At 39.4% G+C, this 16584-nt stretch overlaps 2 protein-coding genes across 2 annotated transcripts; both read right to left on the reverse strand.

The window, feature by feature from the left end:
* Positions 1-3008: 3008 nt before the first annotated feature.
* LOC113149636 lies at positions 3009-7328 on the reverse strand (the record flags this gene model as incomplete). The annotated part of the gene is made up of 4 exons (XM_026341845.1): positions 7235-7328; positions 3612-3944; positions 3213-3488; positions 3009-3058 (listed from the first exon to the last, which is right to left on the reverse strand). Coding segments are annotated over exons 1-4 (753 nt in total), but the record flags the coding sequence as incomplete, so codon positions are not given.
* Positions 7329-13036: 5708 nt separating this feature from the next.
* LOC113149638 lies at positions 13037-16055 on the reverse strand. The gene is made up of 6 exons (XM_026341847.1): positions 15646-16055; positions 15106-15435; positions 14701-14982; positions 13717-13812; positions 13595-13623; positions 13037-13099 (listed from the first exon to the last, which is right to left on the reverse strand). Exons 1-6 carry the CDS (start codon positions 15704-15706, stop codon positions 13037-13039), a joined length of 861 nt encoding a protein of 286 aa, XP_026197632.1. The 5' UTR covers positions 15707-16055.
* Between the last annotated feature and the right edge of the window lie 529 nt (positions 16056-16584).

Consider the following 16584-nt stretch of genomic DNA (forward strand, 5'->3'; position numbering starts at 1 on the left):
GCCACAGCGAATCATCCTTTTCCACCTCACTCTATCATGAACATCTTCTACCCTAACATTAGCCAACTTCATGTCCTCTGTTATAACATCCATATATCTCCTCCTTGGTCGTCCTCTTGCTCTCCTGCCTGGCAGCTCCATCTCCAACATCCTTCTACCAATATACTCACTATCCCTCCTCTGAACATGTCCAAACCATCTCAGTCTGGCCTCTCTGACTTTGTCGCTAACACAGGCAACGTGAGCCGTCCCTTTGATGTACTCGTTCCTTATTCTGTCTAACCTGGTCACTCCTAAGGAGAACCTCAACATCTTCATCTCTGCTACCTCCATCTCAGCCTCTTGTCTGTCTCACTGCTACCGTCTCTAACCCATAGAGCAGAGCTGGTCTCACCACTGTCTTGTAGACCTTTCCTTTGAGTCTTGCTGACACTCTTCTGTCACACAACACTCCTGACACTTTCCTCCACCCGCTCCAACCTGCCTGCACTCTCCTCTTCACCTCTATTCCACATTCCCCATCGCACTGAACTGTTGACCCCAAGTACTTAAACTCCTGCACCTTCTTCACCTCAGCCCCCTGTAACCTAACGCTTCTACCTTGATCCCTCTCGTTTAGACACATGTATTCGGTCTTACTACGACTGACCTTCATGCCTCTTCTTTCCAGAGCAAACCTCCACCTCTCCAGCTGTTCAAACATCATTGTCCAGGGAGATTCCTGTCTGACCTCATCTGTCAGCTTGTCCATCAGCATAGCAAACAAGAAGGGACTCAAAGCTGATCCTTGGTGTAGTCCCACCTCCACCTTGAACTCCTCTGTCTGACCTACAGCACATCTCACCACCGTCATACTTCTCTCATACATGTCCTGAACTAGTCTGACGTACTTCTCTGCCACTCCAGACGACCTCATACAGTACCACAGCTCCTCCCTCGGCACCCTGTCATACGCCTTCTCTAAATCCACAATGCAGCTCCTTCTGACCATCTCTGTACTTTTCCATCAACATTCTCAAAGCAAAAATGGCATCAGTGGTGCTCTTACGGGGCATGAAACCATACTGCTGCTCACAAATCTCCACCTTCTTCCGAAGCCTGGCTTCCACTACTCTTTCCCACAGCTTCATTGTGTGGCTCATCAACTTTATTCCTCTATAGTTGCTGCAGTTCTGCGTGTCACCCTTGTTCTTAAAGATCGGAACCAGAACACTTCTCCTCCATTCCTCAGGCATCTTCTCACTCTCTAGAATCCTATTGAACAAACTGGTTAGAAACTCCACTGCTGCCTCTCCTAAGCACTTCCACACCTCCACAGGTACGTCATCAGGACCAACAGCCTTTCCACTCTTCATCCTTTTCAGAGCCTTCCTAACCTCATCCTTTCCAATCTCTGCTATTTCCTGCTCCACAACATCCACATCTTCCTCCCTTCTTTCCCTGTCATTTTCCTCGTTCATCAGCTCCTCAAAATACTCCTTCCATCTTTTCTGCACACTCTCCTGGGTTGTTAGCACCTTTCCATCTCTGTCCTTAATCACCCTTATCTGTTGCACGTCCTTCCCATCTCTATCTCTCTGTCTGGCTAGCCTGTACAAGTCCTTCCTTCCTTTGTGTCTAACCTCGTAAGCTTTCTGTTTGGCCTTTGCCACCTCCCTCTTCACTCTACGCTGCGCTTCCTTGTACTCCTGTCTACTTTCCTCAGTCCTTTCTACATCCCACTTCCTTTTAGCCAACCTCTTCCTCTGCTGTAGTCTTTTCACCTCTAGGACATTGTTCACAAACTCCCCCTTCAGGATCACTCCTACCCCGTTTCTCTTCCTATCCACACCATGGTAGTACAATTTGTATCCTCCTCCAATACTACGTGCCCTGCTGCCCTTCCACCTTGTCTCCTGCACACACAGAACATCTACCTTCCTTCTCTCCATCATGTCTGCCAGCTCTCTGCCTTTCCCTGTCATCGTCCCTATTCTCAAATCTATGTTCCTGCCTTTTCCCTTCTCTCTCTGCCCACGAACCCTTCTGCCTCCCCTCTTTCTTCGACCAACAGTAGTCAAATTTCCACCGACACCCTGTAGGTTAACAGCATCGGTGGCGGTCGTTGTTAACCCGGGCCTTGACCGATCCGCTATCAAAGTCTTATTGAGGATTCGCATGGTTATTTTGGCAATTTTTACGCCGGATGCCCTTCCTGACGCAACCCTCTCTATTTATCCGGGCTTGGGACCGGCACAGAAATCACTGGCTTGTAACCCCTGTGGCTAGATTGGGAGACAGCTCTTTCCAAACTTTGTCATTTGAACTTCAGTAGCTGTTTTACCTGCTTTTTGTCAGTGTCACAGTTTGTTCCTTTACTGTCTCTAAACTGGATCCTCCACCCACTGTCATACTAATCAGCAGAGCTGCTGACAAACAGCTTCAACAAACCTAAACTACACCCAACAACAAGTCCAAATCATCAACTACACATGGAAGGTAAAACAACACAACATGTGTCAACAGTCGCTCCACTACACTCAACATGCTCCAACTAGACACAGATTCAGTCAGTGACTTGTTGTTTTCCTGGATCAGTGATGTTTGTCCCACCTGATGTAAAAAATGTCAGAAAGTAACAGTGAGACTAAATGTTCCTTTACAAACACGTGATAAACATGTTAAACACTGGTGTCATGTTAAAACCTCAAATTCTGTCAAAAATTCCACTTTAATTTTAAATAATTTCAATAAGACATTTTCTTTAATTATGTCTGAATCAAAGTTAATATAAATATTAAGTATATGTGTAAAGACTTGTGTTAATATCTATTAACAGTATAAATATCATTGTTCCATTTGTACATTGATGTTGATAAAGAAACAAACTAATACTGATGATACTGTAATAAACTCTGAAAACTTTACAATCATAAAAAGAGAAAAATGTTCAGTTACCTGGTGATTTTGTTGGTTCACTGCTGCTTGTGGAGGTTTTTTTCATTTGTCTCTTCTGTCACTGGTCTTGTTGTTGTTGTTGTTGTTGTTGTTGTTGTTGTTGTTGTTGTTGTTGTTTTCTCTATACCTCGACAAATACAAAGAAAAATTGTACTGTGATAAAATACTTAATTTTTGATTTAAAAATTAAATCAAATTAACAAGAAATTTGTTTCATTTTTCACTAGGTTTAAAATGATTTCAACAGTTCATCATCCTTTCACCTGGTTTTTCACCTGAAGTCTGACGTCTGAAGGGAAACTGCTGCTTTCTGCTGTTACCATCAGTCACTTCACACTTCAATAAGTCAGAATACTGATTAAAGTCAGATATTGTAAATGTCACAGTGGCAGAACAGGAACTCTGTGATGTCTTCATGTCTGTGAAATGATTATTATTATCCTCATTCAGCCACTTCACTGTGTGTCTACACTGATCATATGTTGATACAGAGCAGGTTAATGTGACCTCAACATTGTTCTGATGTTCAGTCTCTGATGAAGATGAAGATTCTGCGACAGAAAGAAAACAAGAGTTAAATTAACTTCATCACTGTATCATCATTATTGTAACGTTTCAGTTTATTGTTCTGACAAAACAGTTTGATGTGAAAACATTATGATGGAAATACTCACTGGTAACAACAGACAGATCAACCACAGAGTCTCCACCTTGTTGTCGTCCTGATATAAACTGTCTGCAGGTGTAAAGACCAACATCTTCATCTGTGACCTTCTTTATAACCAGAGAACAGTTCTCTGTAACACTCAGTCTGTCTGATTTAGATTTGACTGAATCTTTGTTAATCTGTCCAAGTTCAAACAGTGGTACTGCTGCTGAGTTTCTTAAATAACTGAAGATCCAGGTAGTACTGTCACATTTATTCTGATCATCTGTCACATTTCCACAAGGTAAAGTGACGTCGTCTCCGTCTCTGACAGTGAAGGAGTAGAAATATTGTCCAGTTACTGTTGATGAGAAAAAAAGAGAGAAATGTCTGAAATGAATAGAACTGTTCTATTCATAGTATGAGGTTAATTTAGATTCAACACAAGTTGTGTTTGTCTCATCGTTGGTTTCCAACCGTCAACTACATTCTCACAGTTACAAATGAAAATATGTTGATTTAAAGAAAAATTGCAGTTGATACAGAAAATATTCTTTATTGAATGTGTGTTATACTGTAAGTCTCCTTATGTGTAATTAGAAGCATCAGTTTCATTAATAACATTTTAATCTGCGTTCAACCATCATGTTTCTCTGTCTCTTATTATATTGTGAACATGTGATCATTAAAATAAAGCAGCGTTAATGCTGCTGATTTTCTTTAGACAGAGTTTAAACAGTCAGGACTCGTGATGATGTTTGACAGCTCACATGAACACGGTGAAGAGTCAAATCTCTTGTAATTTGACTCTTCATGGTGAATTATAGTGATTCTGCAGCAGATTATAAAGATTCTAGTTTTACTCTGTCCATCTATTTATTTCTGAGAACTGAGGGGGGAAGTGTTTTACTGAGAACATGACAACAGCAGCAGAGCTCTGGAGGTTTTAGCCACGAACTATGATCAAATAAACCAGAAATATATGTGGTGAACACTTCGATGAGTGTCTCAACAGTTTATAATTAGCTGCAGGTAAAACATCAAGTTTCCATTAAGTTTATCTGAGTCTGTTTGATTTAATCACTTCAGTAATTTTCATGCTGTGAACATTGTAAAGAAGAATCTTTGGTTCTCAGTGATGTCTGAGAAAAATCTGGAGTAATGTTCCAGCTACAGTGAGAGGATCTGTCTTTCCACCATGAACACTTGTGAATGTAACCTGAGCTGCTGCATTTTCATTGAGACTCGAGGGTCATTAAAACCGAATGCATACTGGACTCACAGTTAACATGTTAACAACAAGACTAAATTTAGACAAATGAAGTCAGTTCCTCTGAACACTGAGCTTCTGCAACTTAAACAAGAACCAGGAAGTAAAACCTCTCAGTACAATGCTGCATCTGGAAGCAAAATTAAAGTTGCAATAGTAAAAATGTATAAATACATTATAAAACAATTCTTCAATTGTTAGATGAAATTAAGCAAATAAAACCACAGAGTAATCCACCAACTTAAAACATAAATATTGTGATATTTATAATATACCTCTATATCTGAAAACATTATGATGGAAATACTCACTGGTAACAACAGACAGATCAACCTCAGAGTCTTCATAGTGTCGTCCTGATATAAACTGTCTGCAGGTGTAACGACCAACATCTTCATCTGTGACCTTCTTTATAACCAGAGAACAGTTCTCTGTAACACTCAGTCTGTCTGATTTAGATTTGACTGAATCTTTCTTAATCTGCCCATGATCAATCAGTGTTACTGTTGCTGACTTTCTTGAACCACTGGAGATCCAGGTAGTACTGTCACATTTATTCTGATCACTTATCACATTTTCACAAAGTAACACGACGTCACCTCCATGTCTGACAGTGAAGGAGGAAGCTTGTCCAGTTACTATTGATGAAAAAATTAAAAGACATATCTAATAATCTGTATGTGTCTATTTTATTCATATTGTGAGGTTAATATTTCCAACATAAATTGTGTTTGTTTCGTCTTTGAGTTACAAACTAAATTATATTGTTTTTTTTGAAGGATTAAAAACAGTAATATTCATACAGTTTTTTAATTACCTTTTATATGTAACATGAGTTCTATGTGTCCTTACCTGTAAAGTGAAGCATCAGAATCAGAAATAAAGACATTTGAATCCATCTGAATTCAACCATCCTGCTTCTCTGTCTCTTCTTTGTTGATCTCTTGTTGTCAACTGACAAAGTCTGTGAAGTTGTTTCCTCTTAAAGACCAGTTGAGGCGTCACTTCCTCTTCAGGACTTCACACTGCATTTTCTCTCCTCTCTTTCCTGTTGAATTTGATTCTATCTGTGTTTGAAGCTCCTTAAATGAACTGTTGACAGCTACAGAGAGAAACAAGTGTTGAACATTTGAAGTTGGATTCATTTCACTGACTCTTCTTCTCAGTGATTCACAGTGAGGGCAACAGTAGAAAATGTCTTGATGAAGCTGAATGTGGGAAGATTGTTAGTTCTGATCAGTGTTTGTATGAAGTCAGTGTTTTTCTGAGAACGTGACATCAGCAGCAGGTTTTAAACACTAACGATGAAACAAACAAACAGCAGTAACACCAGTGGTTAACACGTCGATTTAAAGCGTCTGACTGAACTGTTTTTCATTTCCGTCCATCAAGTTTCCACAGTGTCACTTTAAAGATAGAAATAAGCAGCAGGTCCGTTTATCTTCCATCAGTTTGTCCTGTAGAGGTTTGTGTGGAGCCCAGAGCTGATCACAGCTGACACTGGGTAAGAAGCAGGGTTCACCCTGGACACCAGATCACCTCTACTGCAGCATGATCCCTGACCTCTGGTTATGTTCATCCATCATTTCAACCCAACACAGGGAGGTTTTACTGGTGCTGAGAGAACAACAAGTGTAGAGCTGAGTTCCAGTTAGCTTGTAGTTTGTGTGTGTACATGTACTCTATGTGCTTGTGTGTACATATTGCAGTACTACTAATGTGTACTGTCCTCTGTGAAGCTCAGCAAGCAGCGAGCTGGACTCCACCCACAGACTATTTCTAAAGATGGAGTCATGACAGCTCTGTAAAAGTGAAGTCGATCCCTCCCTGGTGGCTGGTTGCAGTACAAGTCTCTAACACCGTCACTGGCAGAAGTTCAACATCAGCTTCACCAAACATGTGTCTCTAAAATAATGGATACACATTTCTACTTCAATACATGTGAAGTAGTCTGTAATAAATTCATGTGACAGTCTGCACAGTATTTGATTCCAGTACTTCTGCACTTTGACTTGATTCAAACTTGGAATCCAGACTTTTCCTTGTACCTGAGTTTTATTCTGATGTTACTACTTCAACTAAATCTTTCTCATCCTTCCCAGTTTTTGATTTTCTCTCCTTCCTCTCACTAATAAACAGCTGTGTTGGAGCTTCTACTGTGGAAAGTTCCCACAATGCCGTTGCTGAACACATGTAGTAGAGTGAGAGACACAGCAGTTTGAGGGACAATAATGTAAAGACTGACATTTGATGAACATGTGAAAATGTACACACTTGGACAGAATTGTTGGTACACCTCAGTTAAAGAAAGAAAAACAAGAGAAAGACCATCATTTTCTCTGGCAAAATCACCATTAACTGTCAAGTCAAACCAAATAAACCTGTAAAGACCAGTTGAGCTGAAGCTGGTCTGCGACCCACGGCCACAGTGGCTACTCCTGCAGTGTATTGTGGTCTCCTTCCATTGGGAAGCATGTTTTGCTCCAGAATACCTTAAAAGTCTTGAGATTTCATTGTACCCTGCACAGATTAAAGAAACCCTGTGCCAGATGGATCAAAGCAGGCACAGAACACAACCAACTTAACCAATTTTCTAAATAAAAAAAAAAAAAAATCATAGAGATCAGCACAATCTGTCACGTAGTGAAGGAAGGACTCTATGGCCAGAGATAACTCAGATTCAGGACAGAGTTCAAAAAGTTTATTAACACCAGAAGTAGAGAATAGACAAATCAGGGGGTTCAGCACAGATCCAATCGGGAGAAGAAGGCATCGGGTGAGTATGAAGGTCTGATTGTGAACTGTTGTGGAGCACAAGAGGAAACGGCGGAGTTGGTAATGGCAGTGATCTGGAGGTGATTGAGGAAGGTCAGAGGTGAGAATGCCGACACTTTAAAGATGGCTGTTGGACAGAGGGTGAAGACTGAAAGCGACATGTGGCTGGTGACGGTGGTGAGGTTCCAGGTCAGTAGTTTGCCTAAAGCTTATAGCAAATAGGATTGTTGGGTTTTCTGTATCATTTTTTATATAATTATACTCTGTAAGGTCTTAAACCTTAAACTGTAAAGTGCCTTGAGATAACTTCTGTTGTGAACTGGCGCTATACAAATAAAACTGAATTGAATGGAACTGAATAGTTGCGAGTTTGCCCAAGCATAACAAAAGAGGCGGGTTCAGGTGAGGCAGGTTTACGCAACAGGAAGTCAATCAGAAAGTTAATGCTGGATAGCGTATCTCTTAGGAAAGTGTGAGACTATCTGGGTATGAGACAAACGGACCTGCTTATAAAGGGCTGGAGTAGCACAGGTTCAGCCAATAAATAGACGAGGGTAATTAAGCCGGGAAGAGGAAAACAGGAAAGCAACGAAATAAGGAAGTGAGGGGCAGGAAGGAGGAGCTAGCATCGTGACATAATAAATGTATATACTCACTTTATAATGACTGTAACATTCACATATACAGTGTAGTTCTGCACTGAAACCGAAGTTTACTATGATGCTAATCAGTCGTGGATAAACAACATGTTATAATTTGAATGTAATCTACAGTACAGCACTGTTGGTCCTCTGTGACAGAAATTCACTGCAGCACTTATGTTATTATGGATTCTTATTACATCTTTGGTAAACATGGAAGATTTCACATCACATCATGTTAAACTGCTGCTTTTATAAATGTCATTCTTTTCAGGTTGTTCTGCAGTTATGTTGAATAAAAATTGTTTTAGGTTTTTACCAGAAAACTAGGAAACAGAAAACTAAATCTTTCTCATCCTTCCCAGTTTTTGATTTTCTCTCCTTCCTCTCACTAATAAACAGCTGTGTTGCAGCTGCTACTGTGGAACAGTCCCTGCATTTCGTTTCTCTCACCAGCAGGTGGCGCTAGAATTCCCCTGACTATCTGCTACTGAAACAGGCTTAAAGGAGCATTTCAACTGTAAATTAGGATCAAACTCTACAAGTAGCAGCTAGAACAGAAAACATGTGAGAGCTTTGTTTCTAAGAAGTGAAGATAGAGTTTTCTGGTGAGAACGTAACAACAGCAGCAGAACTTTAGAGGGTTTTAAAAATGACCAAATAAATATCAGTAGCATAAGTGGTTCATACAATAATGATTGGATGATTGAAGTGTCTTTCATTTCCTGGAGTAGAGCAGAAAGTTCCCACAATGCCACTGCTGAACACATGTAGTAGAATGAGAGACACAGCAGTTTGAGGAACAATAATGTGAAGACGGACATTTGATGAACATGTGAAAATGTACACACTTGGACAGAATTGTTGGTACACCTCAGTTAAAGAAAGAAAAACAAGAGAAAGACCATCATTTTCTCTGGCAAAATCACCATTAACTGTCAAGTCAAACCAAATAAACCTGTAAAGACCAGTTGAGCTGAAGCTGGTCTGCGACCCACGGCCACAGTGGCTACTCCTGCAGTGTATTGTGGTCTCCTTCGATTGGGAAAAATGTTTTGCTCCAGAATACCTTAAAAGTCTTGAGATTTCATTGTACCCTGCACAGATTAAAGAAACCCTGTGCCAGATGGATCAAAGCAGGCACAGAACACAACCAACTTAACCAATTTTCTAAAAAAAAAAAAAAAAAATCATAGAGATCAGCACAATCTGTCACATAGTGAAGGAAGGACTCCATGGCCAGAGATAACTCAGATTCAGGACAGAGTTCAAAAAGTTTATTAACACCAGAAGTAGAGAATAGACAAATCAGGGGGTTCAGCACAGATCCAAACGGGAGAAGAAGGCGTCGGGTGAGTATGAAGGTCTGATTGTGAACTGTTGTGGAGCACAAGAGGAAATGGTGAAATTAGTAATGGCAGTGATCTGGAGGTGATTGAGGAAGGTCAGAGGTGAGAATGCCGACACTTTAAAGATGGCTATTGGACAGAGGGTGAAGACTGAAAGCGACATGTGGCTGGTGACGGTGGTGAGGTTCCAGGTCAGTAGTTTGCCTAAAGCTTGCACAAATAGGATTGTTGGGTTTTCTGTATCATTTTTTATATAATTATACTCTGTAAGGTCTTAAACCTTAAACTGTAAAGTGCCTTGAGATAACTTCTGTTGTGAACTGGCGCTATACAAATAAAACTGAATTGAATGGAACTGAATAGTTGCGAGTTTGCCCAAGCATAACAAAAGAGGCGGGTTCAGGTGAGGCAGGTTTACGCAACAGGAAGTCAATCAGAAAGTTAATGCTGGATAGCGTATCTCTCAGGAAAGTGTGAGACTATCTGGCAGGGTGTGAGACAAACCGACCTGCTTATAAAGGGCTGGAGTAGCACAGGTTCAGCCAATAAATAGACGAGGGTAATTAGGCCGGGAGGAGGAAAACATGATTGCAACGAAATAAGGAAGTGAGGGGCAGGAAGGAGGAGCTAGCATCGTGACATAATCAATATATATTTGCTTTATAATGTCTGTAACATTCACATATACAGTGTAGTTCTGCACTGAAGCCAAAGTTTACTATGATACTAATCATTCATGGATCAACAACATGTTATAATTTGAATGTAATCTACAGTACAGCACTGTTGGTCCTCTGTGACAGAAATTCACTGCAGCACTTATGTTATTATGGATTCTTATTACATCTTTGGTAAACATGGAAGATTTCACATCACACTATGTTAAACTGCTGCTTTTATAAATGTCATTCTTTTCAGGTTGTTCTACAGTCATGTTGACTAAAAACTGTTCTCTGAAGTTCTTCAAATTACATTTCAAACTTTTTACTGCAGGTTTTTACCAGAGATAAGAAACAGAAAAAAACCACAGCACCATGCAACATTTGAACAGGACAGAGAGTTTAATTGTTTACTGGGAACAGCAGTCGAGTCATGTCTCTAGCTGATCAGTGGAGTCTGACAGACGCAGAAACGTCTTCATCATGTTCATAGTTCATCTTCATCATCACACCTGAGAAGAACAACAACACTTGAGATTCAGAGTTTAAACTGATCTCCCAGTTTGTGTTGTCAGGTTGACTTCATACTTGAATCAACACTTTAGATTTTCTGTTGTCATATTCAACTTCTTCTTCCCCTCAATTAACAACTTGCTGAATTATTTTCAAACTTTTTAGTTCTGTTCTGTCCTCTATGATTTTACACAACAGTCTGAAGATTATCCTTGTTCACTGGTTCCTTTACCACTAAACTCTGTTATACAGTTTCCTCAACAACAGCTACACCTGAATCCTCCAAAGATACTCCCCTAACGTGTGGTTTTGAACAACAGTGCTTTTGTTGCTGTCCAGAGTCCTGATTCAAACTGGAAACTGGACCTTCAGATACAGGTGTATTTATACTACAGTCATGTAAAAACATGGACTTCACTCAGCTGATCTCTGTTTAACTGTGTGACTTCTAAAAGCATTCGGCTGCAGCTGAGATTATTCAAATGATTCACTTTTAAGGATGTGAAAACTTAACAAAGCACTTCTTTACTATTTTGTTTTTGATTCCTGTGTAGAGATCTGTTTTTCTGTTTATCATTATTTAAAAAATGCTAAATATGATATGAGAACATTTAGTATTCATAAACTCACTCTTTTATTTTCCACTTCTCGCTCCTGCTCATTTCCACCCTCTGCAGGCCAAACCATGAAAACACACGAGACAGTTTTTCTGGGACATGGGCCACTGATTGGTGAAGAACAACACTCCACCTGGTGGACGTCCACTGGTCCAGAAAATGTTCCATGTTCTACTGGAGAGGCATCAAGGTTGGGAAGCAGCTGAAAGAAAATGAACATGGTGCAGCATCAGCAGTGATGTGGAGATTAGAGCAAATTGTTGTGGTGAAGAGTGAAGAGTTAACTGAACCACGAGGTTAAACTCTCAAATGTCACGTCCTCACAATAATTTCAGACTGTTTTCTAAAAAAGCAAAACAAAATCTCTGTTTTACTTTCATGTGTTTCTCTGACTCTCACATATCCAGTGATTTATACTGAAGGAAAAAGAGGAAGTTGTCTTCACAGCAATGACAGCATGAGCCCATCACCCAACACAACGTGTTTAAAATACTCTATGATAAAAACCATTCTCACCTTACTCAGAGACAATGACTCCATCATGGACTATCACACTGCTGCACATTTCACTACGTGCTGTGAGGATAACCACCTGAACCTCAATGTCAACAGGACAAAAGAGCTCATAGTCAACCCCCCTTCACCACAGCCCCTCATTGTCCTTCATAACCAAACAGTAGAAACAGTGGACAGTTTCAAATACCTCAGTAACATTAGATAACACACTCACCTTTGATCAGCACATCATGGACATTCAGAAAAGAAGTCACCAAACACTGTATATCATCTGTAAACTTACAGGACCTGAGGTTGCTCCTCATCTCCTACTGTTACTTTATCAAAGTTTTATTCAGTCAGTCCTACTGTGCTGCTCCAGTTGCTTTTTAACATCCTCTCTAAGTTGTTCGTATCTGTTGGTTCTGGCTCGTGGCTGCTAAAGACAGAACCTGAAGGTAGTACATGGAACTCTGAGTGTAGGAGATGGAGCTGTATGTACGAGTTACACTGATAAACTAATTATTCTAATTTGTTCTGAGTGTTTGCACTGAGAAAAAATACGAATGAATACAAGTGGATGTTGACGCTGTCGTCAGCTGGTGTCAGTTCAACAGAAACATGTGACACATGGTGACAAACACACTGTGGTTATTTAATCTGACTGTTGATGAAGACACAACAACACAGGAAAACAAGTTCAAAAATCAAGTGCAGGTTTAAATACACTAATAATAGGTATCCAGATCAATAACACTACAATCAGTTATTTCATGTCATAAAACAAAGTACATATATAAAAGAGGAAGAAACAACCAGATGTGATTGGTTTGTCTGGGCAATTTATTATTAGATGTTGAACAAGGAGACATGAAGCAAAATAAAGGAGAAGAAATAAAGATGAGAACAGGAGAAATGAGTCGATGAGAGAGGAAACAAAAAAGAGCAAAAGGGTGCAACCTTAAATCAATGAAAAGACAATAACAGAACAGGTTTCATCAATCTAACTCTAATTACAGGAATAAACCAAAGAGATATATCTGCTCTAACTCACTGAGTGAAGGAGCAGCACCTAACAACTGAACCACTGAAGAAGAAGCAGCACCTGCTGTTCCTAGTGGATGATCAGTGGAGTCAGACAGAAGCAGAAAGGTCTTCAACGCTTTCATAGATCACTTCATCTTCATCATTACACACCTGAGAAAAACAACAACACTTGAGATTCAGAGTTGAACTAACGTCACAGTTTGTGTTGTACTGAACAGGTCGACTTCATTCTTGAATCAGCTCCATGTGCTGCTCACATTTCATTTTCTGTTGTTATATATACAAAGTTCATCTTGTATCTTTAGCTCATCACCAGTTAATGCTGCTGATGGTGTGTTTGTCTGTTTGTGATGATGTGCAGCGTGTTCTTGTTTCTTCATGTGTAGATTTTGACCAGCATACTGATTCACCGGGACAGTTTAACCTTCCAGATACAGATGTATTTACTAGAATCACCTGTGAGGATTCAGCTGAGTCATCTTAAAGGTGGTGGATACTTTCAGTATTTTCAGTTTTATATGTTTCATTCATTTACAGATCTGTTTTCATTTGGACTTCAAAGAGTCTTTTTCTGTTGATAATTGTAAAACAGACTATAATACTTTTAATAGATCCTGTATTTGACTATTTTATCTTTATACTCACAGTGTTTCTTTCTATCAGTGTCTTTTTCCCTGAAAAGAAAAACAAGTAAAACAAAACTTGTTTTAAGCTTCAACAGTAAAAAACTTGTTGTTAGTAAAAGTTTCCTCAGTGAATGTTCTCACCTTTAGTTCTCGTCCACATGTTGACTGTAACAACAGATATGATCAGTGCTGCTAAACCCACAGACACAATGATGGATCTCAGCAAATATGGAAAATCTGAAAAGATTCAAAATATTTGGCTTCAACTTCTTGTTCTATTCAAAATGTGAAGGTTAAAAAAAATTCGTTATCTCCAAATGTGTACTGTGAACTTTAATCTCAAAATGCAAACGTAAAAAACTCCTCCTGACTCTAATACTGTTGTATAACTGAGATCTGATCTTCTTTGCCTCCAACAGCAGTGGCTGTTTGATTTCAGGGTAACCAGCCCTGCGTCTAGTTAACACTGACAGAATAATCTAACGTCCACATGAGCTGGTTGATAACATGCAAACAACTAAAACACTGCAGATGGTTCCATTAGCTGAACAACTTGATCCACAATGTAGGATTCACCATCAGCAAACTTCCCTTCATGTACGTTCAGTGTCCTCCACCTGGAACCATGTCTGAAGTTTGAGTCTGTGAAGGAGGGGTGGGGGGAGACAGGTCTGTCCAAACTTTGTAATTTGAACTTCAGTAGCTGTTTTACCTGCTTTAACTATGTGTAAAGACTTGTGTTAATATCTATTAACAGTATAAATATCATTGTTCCATTTGTACATTGATGTTGATAAAGAAACAAACTAATACTGATGATACTATAATAAACTCTGAAAACTTTACAATCATAAAAAGAGAAAAATGTTCAGTTACCTGGTGATTTTGTTGGTTCACTGCTGCTTGTGGAGGTTTTTTCATTTGTCTCTTCTGTCACTGGTCTTGTTGTTGTTGTTGTTGTTGTTGTTGTTGTTGTTGTTGTTGTTTTCTTTTTATCTGAACAAACAGAAAAATAAAGCATGTACTGAGAGAAAATACTTCATGTTCATCAACAACAAAATAAAATAAAATGAACAAGAATTAGTTTCAGTTTAAATTGATTTCAACAGTTCTTCATCCTCTCACCTGGTTTTTCACCTGAAGTCTGACGTCTGAAGGGAAACTGCTGCTTTCTCCTGTTACCATCAGTCACTTCACAGTTCAATAAGTCAGAATACTGATTAAAGTCAGATGTTGTAAATGTCACAGTGGCAGAACAGGAACTCTGTGATGTCTTCATGTCTGTTAAATGATTATTATTATCCTCATTCAGCCACTTCACTGTGTGTCTACACTGATCATATGTTGATACAGAGCAGGTTAATGTCACGTTGTTCTGATGTTCAGTCTCTGATGAAGATGAAGATTCTGTGACAGAAATAAAACAAGAGTTAAATTAACTTCATCACTGTATCATCATTATTGTAACGTTTCAGTTTATTGTTCTGATAAAACAGTTTGATGTGAAAACATTATGATGGAAATACTCACTGGTAACAACAGACAGATCAACCTCAGAGTCTCCACCTTGTTGTCGTCCTGATATAAACTGTCTGCAGGTGTAACGACCAACATCTTCATCTGTGACCTTCTTTATAACCAGAGAACAGTTCTCTGTAACACTCAGTCTGTCTGATTTAGATTTGACTGAATCTTTGTGAATCTGCCCATGATCAATCAGGGTTATTGCTGCTGACTTTCCTGAACCACTTAAGATCCAGGTAGTACTGTCACATTTATTCTGATCATCTATCACATTTTCACAAGGTAAAGTGACGTCATCTCCATGTCTGACAGTGAAGGAGGAAGATTGTCCAGTAACTGTTGATGAGAGAAAAAAAAACAAATATCTAATAATCTGTGTCTATTTTATTCCTATTGTGAGGTTAATATTTCCAACAGAAGTTGTGTTTGTCTCGTCTTTCAGTTACAAACTAAAATATATCATTTTTGTAGAAGAATTAAAAACAGTAATATTTATACAGTTTCTATTGACTTTTTAAATGTAATGTGAGTTCTATGTGTCCTTACCTGTAAAGTGAAGCATCAGAATCAGAAATAAAGACATTTGAATCCATCTGAATTCAACCATCCTGCTTCTCTGTCTCTTCTTTGTTGATCTCTTGTTGTCAACTGACAAAGTCTGTGAAGTTGTTTCCTCTTAAAGACCAGTTGAGGCGTCACTTCCTCTTCAGGACTTCACACTGCATTTTCTCTCCTCTCTTTCCTGTTGAATTTGATTCTATCTGTGTTTGAAGCTCCTTAAATGAACTGTTGACAGCTACAGAGTGAAACAAGTGTTGAACATTTGAAGTTGGATTCATTTCACTGACTCTTCTTCTCAGTGATTCACAGTGAGGGCAACAGTAGAAAACGTCTTGATGAAGCTGAATGTGGGAAGATTGTTAGTTCTGATCAGTGTTTGTATGAAGTCAGTGTTTTTCTGAGAACGTGACATCAGCAGCAGGTTTTAGACACTAACGATGAAACAAACAAACAGCAGTAACACCAGTGGTTAACACGTCGATTTAAAGCGTCTGACTGAACTGTGTTTCATTTCCGTCCATCAAGTTCCCACAGTGTCACTTTAAAGATAGAAATAAGCAGCAGGTCCGTTTATCTTCCATCAGTTTTTGCTGTAGAGGTTTGTGTGGAGCCCAGAGCTGATCACAGCTGACACTGGGTAAGATGCAGGGTTCACCCTGGACACCAGATCACCTCTACTGCAGCATGACCTCTGACCTCTGGTTATGTTCATCCATCATTTCAACCCAACACAGGGAAGTTTTACTGGTGCTGAGAGAACAACAAGTGGAGAGCTGAGTTCCAGTAAGCTTGTAGTTTGTGTGTGTACATGTACTCTATGTACCTGTGTGAACATATTGTAGTACTACTAATGTGTACTGTCCTCTGTGAAGCTCAACAAGCAGCGAGCTGGACTCCACCCACAGACTATTTCTAAAGATGGAG

Source organism: Anabas testudineus, chromosome 24, assembly GCF_900324465.2.
Source record: "Anabas testudineus chromosome 24, fAnaTes1.2, whole genome shotgun sequence".
Classification (NCBI taxonomy): domain Eukaryota; kingdom Metazoa; phylum Chordata; class Actinopteri; order Anabantiformes; family Anabantidae; genus Anabas; species Anabas testudineus.